The following is a 13,135-nucleotide window of genomic DNA, read 5'->3' as shown; positions in this document are numbered from 1 at the left end:
GCCATATATGATGGTTGTCTAATTCTTTTTTTGTTCCTAATCTAATTTTTCTTTTTTTTTTCTTCTGAGAGAGATATTGATACAAAACCTATTTTCCTTTCCTCTTAACTTTAAGAAAAGCAACAGTGCTAGTGTAATGCTAAATGGCAACTGAGCTCAGTGTTGGGGTGACATTAGGGAGTGGTGGGGACTGCAGTAAAAAGGAGAGCCAATTACAGCCAGGAGAGAATGTGGACCTAATAATTCCAGATTTTCAGTTTTCAAAATAAACCAGATATCCAAGTGGTTTTGTTTGTTTTTGGAGCAATCTCCTGATTTTTATTTTATTTTATTTTTTTGGCCACACGTGCGGCATATGGAATTTCCTGGGCCAGGGATCAAATCCACACCACAACAATGACCTGAGCCACAGTAATGACAACACCAGACTTAACCTACTAGTCCACCAGGGAATTCTAATCTACTGATATTTAAATTCTGGCAAGTAATCCAATTTTTAAAAAATTTAGGTGTATTGGAGTATAGTTGACCTAACATTGTTGTACTAGTTTCAGGCACACAACAAAGTGAATCAGTCATACGTATGAATATATGATTCTTTCTTCCCATATAGATTATTACAAACTATTGAGTCCTGTGCTATATAGTAGGTACTTGTTAATCATCTGTTTCATACATTAGTGTATATATGTTATTCCCACCCTCCCAATTCCTCCCTCCCTCCAGTGGTTTCACCTATGATAATCATAAGATTGGTTTTGAAATCTGTGAGTTTGTTCCCATTTTATACATAAGTTTTTTATATCATTTTTATTAGATTCCACATATAAGTGATATCATATGATATTTGTCTTTGTCTTACTTTAGTCAGTATGATAATCTCTAGGTCCATCCATGTTGTTGCTGCAAATGCATTATTTTATTCCTTTATCACTGAGTAATGTTCTATTGTATGTATGTACCATATCTTCTTTTTTTTTTTTGTCTTTTCTAGGGCTGCTCCTGCGCATATGGAGGTGCCCAGGCTAGGGGTCTAATTGGAGCTGGAGCTGCTGGCCTACACCAGAGCCACAGCAACGTGGGATCCGAGCCACATCTGTGACCTATACCACAGCTCACGGCAACGCCAGATCCTTAACCCACTGAGCAAGGACAGGGATCTAACCCGTAACCTCATGGTTCCTCGTCAGATTTGTTAACCACTGCGCCACAACGGGAACTCCATGTACCATGTCTTCTTTATTTAACCCTCTGTCAATGGACATTTAGGTTGCTTCCATGTCGTGGCTGTTGTACATGGTGCTGCAATGAACAATGAGGTGCATGCAAATGATCTTCCCAGAAAGTACATATGCACCATACCATACACAAAAAGCAAGTCTATGGACCAGATATAGTCATGGGGCTGTTGGCTTTTCACCACAGTTTAGGCTTTTGGAATAAAAAAGGCCAAAGACTAAATCTTTTCCCCTATTCTCTGTTTCATCACTCTCTGTGTAAGCACCTGTTACGTCCGGCTAAGAGGGCTCATCCTCCCTGAGTTGGACCACAGGACTGGGGTGCCCAGTGTGCCTGCCTGTGTGATCTCCCTTTTCCTCTGAGTCTCCTCCCCGGTGCACAGGTCCCAACTCCATCACTTCTCTTCCCTTCCTACCTGATTCTGCGTGGATCGTTCCTCCAACCTTGGTTGTGCAGAAGTATTTCTGTCAGTTTTCAGTGAGAATCATTCTACATGCAGATGCATTTTTGGTGTGTTCCTGGGGGAGGTGAGTTCCATACCCTCCTACTCCACCATCTTTATCTCCTTCTTACCATTCCCTGACTAGGTAAGCTGCACTGGCTTTCTGCTTTTATGAGGGGATGAGAAATCATGAAATTCCAGGAGGAACACAGCAGAGGTTAACCCTATAAAATCTGTGAACCTATGGTTGTTACTAGGAATACCTGGTTCCTGACTTTACGAGCTTACAGTCTACTGGAAGAGGCAAATACGAACTTAAAAAAATACACAAAAATAGGTACTGTGAGAGTATCGGCTGGGTGGGAGTTGACCACGTGCATTTTGTTGTGATCCTTTGGAAACTGAAGTGCCAAGAGCCTTACTGACGAGATCTTATTTCAAATCTCAACCCAGCTTTGGGGGTTATAATTTAAGTCCTTCCTTCTTTCTTTAGAAGTTTCCATTTATTGATTATTTATCAAGTGCTTTGTAAACTTTATCTTATTTAGTGCTTACAATAGTTCTGTCCTCCATTCATGGAACTGAGGCTCAGAGAGGTTAAGTAACCTGCTCAAGTTCACATAGCCTTGGACCCAGGACTGCCTGACTCCAGTGCATATTCTCTTTCTCTTTTTTCAATTGATTTTTAAATTAAATGAGTCTTTAAATTCTATAGTGCTTTACCATTTTCAAAAATCTCACATACATGATTTCGTATATCATAACATCCCTTCTTTCCCCGTCCCATATTGCCTCTCCCCTTCCTTCTCCCCACTGCTAACCACTGGTTTGTTCTCTGTGTCTGTGAATCTGCTTCTTTTTTGTTTTATTCATTAGTTTGTTGTATTTTTTTAGATTCCACATGTAAGTGATATCATACAGTATTTCTCTTATTCTCCAATATTGCTTCTCTTGAACCTTTTTTTTTTCCCCAAGGGGGACGCGCTCAAAAATTTTAATGTGATTTCTGATTAGCTCTTATGGCATACGGGAAGGAGCAGTCTTGATATCTAGTCTGGGTTATGTTTTCTCTTCCCCCACTGCAATGAGGTGACTCTTGGGCAAGTTTTTTGTTGTTTTGTTTTGTTTTAAACTCTCCTGAGTTTCAGTTTCCTGCACTAAAAGATGAGGATAAATTCTACTTCTCAAGATTGTTTTGAAGATCCTTCTCTCTCTCTGTGCCTTTGGTGTAAAAGGCGTCAATATCCTTCCATTTCCTTCCACCTTCAGGTAGAATAGCAACTCAATTATTATGTAAAAAACAATCCGAGATAAATGTGACCCTTTGGAAGGCAAATTAGAATACTCAATTAGTCTGCTTCAGTTGCCTAAGCGAAGTACCAGACTGGGTGGCATGACAACAGCAACTTATTTTCTCCCAGTTGTGGAGGCTGGAAGTCTAAAATCAAAGTGTTAGCAGGTTTGGTTTCCTCTGAGGCCTCTCTTCTTGGTTGCAGATCGCTGCCTTCTCTCTGTGTCCTCACTGGGTCGTTGCTTTGGTGACCTGCACTCCCAGTGTCTGTGTGCCAAATTCCCCACTTTTATAATGACACCAGTCATATTGGATTAGGGCCCACTCACATATGACCTCATTTAATAATTACTTCTTTAAAGGCCCACCTCCAAATACAGTCACGTTCTGAAGTACTGGGGGTTAGGACTTCAGCATATGAATAGGAGGGAGGGCAAAAGGAGCACAATTCAGCTCATAATAAATACTCAGCACAAGAGTAATTTATTTTTATTTTTTACTTTTCAGGGCTGCATGTTGGCATATGGAAGTTCCCACGCTATGGGTCAAATCAGAGCTACCGATGCTGGCCTGCACTACAGCCACAGCAATGCCATATCAGAGCCGTGTCTGCAAACTACACCACAGCTCACAGCAAAGTGGGATTCTAAAACCACTGAGTGGGGCCAGGAATCAAACCCTTGTCCTCATGGATACCAGTCAGATTCATTTCCACTGTGCTACAAGCGAACTCCACAATACATTTTTGTTTATTTTTATCTTTATTTTTTGTCAAGTTTTAAATTAACTAATTAACTATTTGGCCACATGCATGGCATGCAGAGGTTCCCAGGCCAGGGACTGAACTCATGCCACAACAGTGACAACCCCAAATCCTTTACTCGGCCACCAGGGAACTCCAGGCAATAAATTTTTAAAAGTCATAAAATGATATTCACTTCTACTCATTTTGTGCTCTCTATATTAAACTCTACCTAGAAGACAAAACCAAATCTTCTCCATGATTGCTGGAACATTAGAATTGGAAATATCAGAGTTCCCTCTGTGGCTCAGTGGTTAATGAACCCGACTAGGATCAATGAGGGTGTGGGTTTGATCCCTTCTTCTTTCAGTGGGTTAAGGATCTGGCATTGCTGTGAGCTGTGGTGTAGGTCGCAGACACGGTTCGGATCCTAGTTGCTGGGGCTGTGGCATAGGCCGGCAGCTGTAGCTCCAATTCAACCCCAGCCTAGGAACCTCCATATGTGTGGTCCTAAAAAACAAAAAACAAACAAACAAACAAAAGAAAATACTATTCTATAAGTGCTTAAAGGCTTGTTAAACCTATCTGAAGTAATTAGACTCCTGGGGCCTGAATGTTTACTGGACAGTTGTGTTTGTGAACAGTGGTCTTGTCTAGTGGATAAATAGCCAGCAGCCCAGCTCAGGGACTACAGCCTATCTGTATGTGGAGAAATAGCAGTGACAGACCTCACCCTAGAAAGACTCAAGAGTCTTCGATCTAAAAGACCAACTGTAGGCCAACACCAGAAGAAAACCAAATATGGTAAGCAACTCTTATGGATAATTAAAGTCCTCCAGTTGTTTTGTTTTGTTTTGTTTAGTCATGTACCCGGCATGCACAAGTTTCTGGGCCAGGGATGGAACCTCAGCCACAGCCATGGCAATGCCAGATCCTTAACCCACTGAGCCACACAGGAAAGCCAGTCCTCCATTTTTAAGAAAGGAGTTCCTTTTTCTCATGTATTCTTTTTTTTTTTTTTTTTTTTTTTTTCTTTTTGCTATTTCTTTGGGCCGCTCCCGTGGCATATGGAGGTTCCCAGGCTAGGGGTCCAATCGGAGCTGTAGCCACTGGCCTGCGCCAGAGCCACAGCAATGGAGGATCTGAGCTGCGTCTGCAACCTACACCACAGCTCATGGCAACGCCAGATCCTTAACCCACTGAGCAAGGGCAGGGACCAAACCCGCAACCTCATGGTTCCTAGTTGGATTTGTTAACCACTGCACCACGACGGGAACTCCTTCTCATGTATTCTTAAAGCCCCAAACCCCTTTAAAAAAATAACTTGTCTCTGGGCATGGATGAATAGATGCTTGCCTCTTTGGTAAGAGCTTCAAATCAGGAGTGATGCCCAAAACTCATCCGTCAATTCCATTCCATTGGCTAGAGATTCATGTGTCCAGGTACATGCTGGGCCCTGGGAATAAAGATGAGGAAGAAATGGCTCCTGCCCTCATCATGCTCACAATGGACTGGAGAGACTTTCATTCATTCATGTTCTCAAATCAACCAATATTTGCTGCACACCGACGGTGCTGATGAAAACAAATAACTAGCTCCACGTGATAAATGCATCAACAGAGGAATGTATGAAGTGCTTAGGAAACATGCAGAATGGCACAGGCCCTAACATTGAACCAATACCGACCTATTTATTGGTGGTGATACTTTTCCTCTTGGTAGTAATGGCTCATTTAATCCTAACAACTGCACTGTGAGACAAATATTACATTCATTTTACAGAGGAGGAAATGTGAGATTCAAAAAGGCCCCATTACTTGCCTGAAGTCACATAGCTAGGACGTAGGTGGCAGAGCTGGTGATCAAACCTGTGTCGGCCGACTTCCACGAAGCCTGGTTTGTTCATTATCTGGGTGAGGTGGTTTGGAATCTTCCTCTCTGAGCAACTTGGCTACACCACAAGTAAAGTCTCACCACTGTACTGTTTTTAAAACAAATCAAATCTGACTCTGAGTCCCCAGCCTGGTGCAAGTGAAGATTTGGGTGATTCAGGTTGCGTAAAGGACTCACACGTGACTCAGGAGCTTCCTCTAATGGTTGGCCCATGTTCGTTCCTGGTCTCATGGTCACATGATGTCTGGTGACTCAGCTGCAACTTCAGGCAAGGGAAACTGAGACCCAGTACCCAAGTCTCCTCTCCGCAGCTTCTCCCCTCCTGTTTCGAACTGGGGAATGCACTGGAAGAGGTGGCTTCAGCTAATGATCCTTCTACTTGAGGAGCCCACGCTTCCCACCTTGGGGAATATCTCTCCTTTATCACTCTTCTTCCTTCCTCTCCATCCCCCACCTCCATGCTGCTGTGTCTTCCCTCTGGAAACTCTCAGGACATCCCAGATGGCAAAAACTGGAATAGATGCATAAGAGATTTACTGAGGGAAAAGCGGAAGGGGCTGTGGAAGGCTGGGAAAGCATTCAGATGACATGCTATAGGCAGAGGAGAGTGGGAAAGAGGAAAGATTAGGTAGGAAGTGTCTCAGACTCCACCACAGTATTGGGAAATTTTGACAAGGCCAGTGGGCATCTTGGAGTGAGTCATCTGTCAGAGGAGTTGTGCCTGTTGCAGAAAAGGGTCTGCCTTAAATCCCTGCCATGCTCCATGCTTGCTGGTGAGCAGCCTGTGAGAAGTGTGGTCCTCAAGCCAAAGGCCTGGTGCACTCAGAGCACAGCCGCTGGGTCTGTCTTCAGTTAAGATCCTCAAGACCCCATAGCACCTGAAAATGTTAATCTATATTACCCTTCATCCAAAGCATCTATATGCATGTAGAGAGATGCTAAGTTTGTGGCTGGAAACAGTTTTATTAATAGCAACAATAACAGTACTTAGCATTTATTGGTAGAAAGCTCTTTTGTGGAGCAGGCACTGCACTAAATAATTTACATGTGTCATATCATTTAGTCATTAAAAAACCTTATGAGATAGCTCTGATTATTAGCCCATTTTATTTTAATTTTTAAATTCTTTTTATGGCTGCCCCTGAGGCATATGGAAATTCCCAGGCTGGGGTCAAATTGGAGCTGCAGCTGCTGGCCTCCACCACAGCCACAGCAACGTGGGATCCCACCCTTGTCTGCAACCTACACTGCAGCTTGTGGCAATGCCAGATCCTTAACCCACTGAGTGAGGCCCCGGATTGAACCCTGCATCCCTGTGTTCTTAACCTGCTGAGCCACAACAAGAGCTCCTCATTAGCCCATTTTAGAGATGGCAATGGCTGTGAACTGAATTGTATTCCCCCCAGATTTGTATGTTGACATCCTAACTCTCAGTACTACAGAATATGAGTGTATTCAGAGACAGGGTCTTTAAAGAGGTGATTAAATTAAAATGAAGTTATTAGTTTGGACCCTAATCCACATGAGTGGTGTCCTTATAGGAAGAGGAAATTTGGGCACAGAGTTACACAGAGGGAAGATGACATGAAGACACAAGAAGGTAGGTACCTACAAGCCAAGGAGAGAAGCCTCAGAAGGAATGACCCCTGTCAACACCTTAATCTTGGACTTCTGGCCTCCAGAAGTGTGAGAAAAGTTTTCTCTTGTTTAAACTACTCAGTCTATGGTAGTTTGATATGGCAGCTTTGGCAAACTAATACCAGAATATTGTGGACTGAAGTGGGCAAGTAACTTAGAGCCAAAGTTACAAAGCTGGCATGTGGGGGAAACAGCCCTCAGCATCTCTCATTCCAGAGCCCTTTCTCTTAAGTATTCTCCTCTGCTGGATGGTCCATTGTGGCTGGGCAAGGGCTACAGAATAACAGAATGCAGATAACAAAGTAACTCAGGAAGATCATGGAGACAGAACACAGCCAGGTGAGCTGGGAAACTCATATGAAAGGGAACCTGGCTGGACAGCCAGGAAAAAGGCTTCGCATCTTGCCTCTACCCTCTACTGGCTGTGGTCTTGGCCAATCCAATCTTGCTTTGTGAACTACAGTCATAATTTGTGTCAAATGGACGTATTTGATTTCTTGTCTCACTGAGCTGTTCTATCCATTAAATAAGATCATTATATGAAAGTGTAGGGACAGGAAAATACAGAGGGGAATGGAATTTGCTTCATATAAATGCTAGGGTTGTTATTATATCTCTATTTTAGTGAATAATAGTAATACTATTGTAATAATGTTTAATATTACAGCATCAGTTTTCCATGGTATTCATATTATATATATTCTGATACCAGAAATTCATGGAGAGCACTGGGGCTGGACATAATAAACAGTCTTATGATCCAAATAACTCTTAGACGCCAATATAAATGGCAGTGAATGGCATCAATGTTCGGCCTACCAGGGTGGACTCATTAAATGGTTATGAAGATTAATTGATGTAATAAAAGTAACTGGCATATATTGAGTTTTCACCTGTGTCAAGTTGTGCTCAAAATGATCTCTGGTAATTCGCTTCTGACAGTCCTAAAAACATCCCCATGACGAAGAAATTATGATTATAATTTCTAGGATACAGATGAAAAAAAACTGAAGCCTAGAGAGGTCAACTAGGCCAAAGTCACACAGCTGAATAAGTGGAAGAGTAAACATCCAGACTAAGGGACACTGGTTCATAGATTGGACACGGATTAGAGGAGAAATGCATCCAGGATGACAGCAAGTCTTTTGCCTGAGCAACCAAAGGAACAAACTTGTCTTGGAATGGGAAAGACTCAGGATTTTTTTTTCAAGGAGAACTCAGTTTGGACATGTTAAGTTTGAGATGGCAAGCATATGTCCAAGAGGATGTCAAATAAGACTCAATATGAAAATTGGGATCTGTCGGGATATGCGGGACATCTAAAACCCAGAGATGAGTGAGGTTACTAGTAAGTATACCTAGAAAACAAAAGAGATCTGTAAACTGAGTTCTGAGCATTCCAGTGTTTACAGGGTGAGTAAGTAAGGAATCAGTTTAAGAGACCAAACAGAAGGAGTGGTCAGGACATTAGGAGGAACACCAAGTGAATGTGGTTTTCTGAAAGGAAACAAAGTAGTCAAGGAAGAAAGAGTAATCCATAGTGCCTAGTACAGCTGATAGGGTGATTAGCTGAGGACTGGAAATAACCTTTGGGTTGGCTCCTATGGGGGCACTCATGTCCCTAAGAAGAACAGCTTGGGTGGGCAGGTTAGGGGGGCTTGGTTGGAGTGAGTCCAAGAGAAAATGGGATAAAGGGAATTGAAGACAGTGACTTCTGAGGTTTTGTTGTTGTTGTTGTTTTTAATAAAAAGAAGGTGAGAAATATTGGGGTAGCTGAAAGTGTCTTTATTTTAAATTTTAATGTGAGAGAAAGAAGAGCCTACCTGTAGACCATAGGAATGATCTAGGGGAGAGGAGAAAATGATTGATGAAATGCGAGGGTGGGGATTTCCTTGAGTAGATGAGAGGGCATGAGATCTAGTGTCCAGGGAGAGGTTGCTCTTGGATAGAAACATGGACAACCATAGAAGAAAAGGTAGAACACATCAGCATAAATGCAAGATAGGTAAGTACACTGGGACGTTCTCTTCTGATTACTTCATATTCTTGCACATTTATTAATCTGTCTCTCTGAGCTCTCAAATTGAAACAAAGTTCCTTTTCCTTTTTTTACGATTGCGCTTCACTTTGATTTCAACAAAACTTGCATTACCCGGTAATTACATCTGCTTGTGTATGTGTCTTTCTTTCCCAACAGCTTAAGAGCTAAAGAAAGGCGGAGAACAGGTCACTTTCTTTATTATTCCCCAACACTTGGCACAGTGTCTGACACACAGTAGGCACTCAATAAACATCTGATGAACTGGATTAAATCCAGTATATTTGCTTCCCTCTACACGTGCTTTAACCTCACTTGCTCGAGCAATAAGAAGATACTAAGATTATCTTCTCTATGAATTGGTGGGAAAATTATTCATGTTTCGTTCTATTCTGTGAAACATTGTATTAGCTATTAGCCAATATTTATGAAAACTTATAAGCTTTGCTTATTTTTACAAAGACTTGGACCTTAATTGGGCATCCTCAGAAGGGCTACAATATGTGAGAGCGTGCAAAGAGCTCCTTTTATAACTGAAAGATAGAGTTCAGTTTGCCCAGTTACTTTGTTTTTTTTTTTAAAAGAAGAGGGTAAATTCACTGTAAGGGACATAACATAATCTGAATTTATAGAACTCAGTGAGAAATCCCACCATCCAGTTGAAAAGTGCCTGAGGATCATAGAAGAACCACCTAAATAAGAAAGGACACACAACCAACTGATTGTATACTGTGATAGAAAATGTGAACAGACTTGTGGTTGCCAGGAAAGAGGGGGAGGGAGTGGGATGGATGGAGAGTTTGGGGTTAGTAGATGCAAACTATTACATTTAGTCTTTTGTCTTTTTTTTTGTTGTTGTTGTTGTTGCTGTTGTTGTTGTTGTTGTTGCTATTTCTTGGGCGGCATATGGAGGTTCCCAGGCCAGGGTTCGAATCGGAGCTGTAGCCACCGGCCTACGCCAGAGCCACAGCAACGCGGGATCCAAGCCGCGTCTGCAACCTACACCACAGCTCACGGCAACGCCAGATCCTTAACCCACTGAGCAAGGGCAGGGACTGAACCCGCAACCTCATGGTTCCTAGTCGGATTCGTAACCACTGCGCCACACGGGAACTCCACTATTACATTTAGAATGAATATGCAAGGAGGTCCTATTGTATAGCACAGGGAACTATATCCAGTCTCAGGGATAGACCATGATGGAAGATAATATAAGAAAGGGAATGTATACATATGTATGATTGGGTCACTTTGTTGTATGGCAGAAATTGACACAACATTTTAAATCAACTATATTTAAATAAAAGAAGGAAAAAAAAGAAAATGTATCTCCCTACCTCCTTCTAGCATTTTATTAAGACGTAGAAAAAGAGGAAGAAAGAAAAAGAATCTGCAAGTGAATTTTCTACTGCATATCTAACAAGCTTCAAGTGACATTAAAATTAAGGTCAAACATAATAATGAGCTGGGTCATGTAATGTGAATGAAGTCTGTGGATACTCTCTCAGCAAGAAATTCAGTGAAGCATGTTGCTGAGGACACAAACTCTGGACCTGGGGTTATTCCCACAGCAGAGGACTAAGTTTCCTCATCTAAAAAGGAAAATATAACACTATCTACATCGTGTGGTTGTTAGGAGATTAAACAAACTTAATGGCTGTGAGGGGTATAGCACAGAATCCAGAATGTCAGTGATTTTAGCCATTATAATTTCTTTTAGTAATGATGATGATGATGATGGTGGTGATAATTAGGTTAAAGGTGCAGGCTGGAACACACTCCGGGTTTCCCTTTTTTCTTGGTACACTTATTTTGTTTATTTGTTTGTTTTCTATAATCCTCGTCTTTCTTTGCCCCTTGTTTTTCCACTGTAGAAAAATTGATGGAACCAGTGAAGAAGAAGGTACATGGAACTGAATGAAGAAGGAAGGCCTGTGCAGACATCCAGGCAGAGACCCCCACTCTGTGACTGTCACTGCTGTGGTGTCCCCAAGCGTTACATCATTGCCATCATGAGTGGGCTGGGATTCTGCATTTCCTTTGGCATTCGGTGCAATCTTGGAGTAGCCATCGTGGAAATGGTCAACAACAGCACTGTTTACGTTGATGGAAAACCAGAAATTCAGGTCAGTGTCTGTCTATGGTAGGAGTTCTTTTGGCCATAACTGAATAATCCTTTAAATTCTTAAAATAGAAGACAGGATTGTAAAGGAAACCAGTTACTGTATTTTATTTATTTTTATTTTTTCTTTCTTTTTAAGGCTGCAGCCACAGCACATGGAAGTTCCCAAGCGAGGGGTTGAATGGGAGCTGCAGCTGCCAGCCTGTGCCATGGCCGTGGCAATGTCAGATCCTTAACCCACGGAGCAAGGCCAGGGATTGAACCCTTATCCTCATGGATATTAGCTGGGTTCATTCCACTGAGCCACAACAGGAACTCCTGTTTTTTAAATGGTAGGCCTAAGAAATATTCAGGTTATGGGAGAATAAAAGGAAAATGTATGCCCAGTGGATCCCCAAGGTATACATATTTCATTGCATTGAACACACACACACACACTGGAGTGGCTCATGTGGAAATCCATCCATCTGCAGAGGCATGTAATAGTTTTCCAGTTCCTGCTCATATTTGGAGAAAAATTTAGATCAGAGTTTCTAAAACCAGTGCTGGGAAATCATTGTTCTGCAGGTTGAGCTGTGAAGAAGGTGTTGCATGAAATGGGAGCCTTTGCTGTGCTGTGTCCCATGAAGATCTCCAAGAGGGGGCTGTGGTGTGTGTTGTTTTCTAGACTTGGTTGCAGAATGCTTTCTTTCATGCCACATCTATAAGCGTTACCTGAAACAGTTCCTGCCAAGCACTGGTTTGGAAAAAAATTTGACTTCAATTCATTAAAAACAAGTCTTTCGTTGGCCTGCAAGCTTTTTTTTTTTTTCCTTTTTCTTTTTAGCTGAGAGATTGTTCTGTCAGAAGAAAAGGGCACCATGGAGCTTCTAACCATTTTCTTTTTGATGCCACAGCTGAATCTGTTCTAAAAAGATATCCTGGTTGTTTATTTTGGGGGGTGGGGGATGGGAGTCCGGAGAGGTGTGAGGGACCATGTCATGCATTTTTTTTTTTAAATAATGATTTACAGATAAATCCTAGCACCTATTTTGCAAGTTTTGTTTTTTGTTTTTTGGCCTTTTTTGTCTTTTTAGGGCCATACCCAAGGCATATGGAGGGTCCCAGGCTAGGGGTTGAATCGGAGCCATAGCTGCTAGCCTACACCACAGCCACAGCAACTCGGGATCCAAGCCACATCTGCAACCTACACCACAGATCATGGCAACACCAGAGCCTTAACCCACTGAGCAAGTCCAGAAATCGAACCTGCATCTTCATGGATGCCAGTCTTTGTTTCCGCTGAGTCATGATGGGAACTCATATTTCATAAGTTTTATGCTTCTTTCTCATTTTCAAAATGAGAAGGCTAGCTACATTGGATTGTAAGAACCACAAGTGTATTTATGTGCGTAATAGTAAATATTACATACAGGTAAATAAAGTCTGTGTATAAACATAAATGCAATTAAACATATACTTTCATTATTTCACTGGGGATAATAAATGTATAAATGAGACATAAACCCTATACATTTTAGAAGCTGGTACTAAAGTCTTGGTTTGGAATTTATGGTTGGTTTGCCAAATGGCATGGACAAATCATAGAATCATGCTGCAATGTTGCTTAAAATAAAATTCTTTGTTAAACTTAAAAAAAAAAGAATGATTATATATTAGCAAGATTTCAGATGTGTATTACATGTATTCATGTAGCTTTTTGGTAAAGGCAACTGATTAAGCTTGTCTGC

General features: G+C 41.7%; 1 protein-coding gene across 1 annotated transcript in view; it reads left to right on the top strand.

Annotated features, from left to right (window-relative positions):
- The window catches only part of SLC17A8 (solute carrier family 17 member 8), a 67,832-nt gene that overhangs the window by 17,895 nt on the left and 36,802 nt on the right, over positions 1-13,135 (top strand). Inside the window, 2 exon segments of the mRNA XM_021092718.1 lie at positions 11,158-11,186; positions 11,189-11,409. Coding sequence (XP_020948377.1) covers positions 11,158-11,186; positions 11,189-11,409 — 250 coding nt within the window.

The sequence above is a fragment of the Sus scrofa genome, chromosome 5 (genome assembly GCF_000003025.6).
Source record: "Sus scrofa isolate TJ Tabasco breed Duroc chromosome 5, Sscrofa11.1, whole genome shotgun sequence".
NCBI lineage: Eukaryota > Metazoa > Chordata > Mammalia > Artiodactyla > Suidae > Sus > Sus scrofa.
The sequence above is the reverse complement of the archived record's forward strand: the minus strand, read 5'-3'. Positions and strand labels throughout refer to the sequence as shown.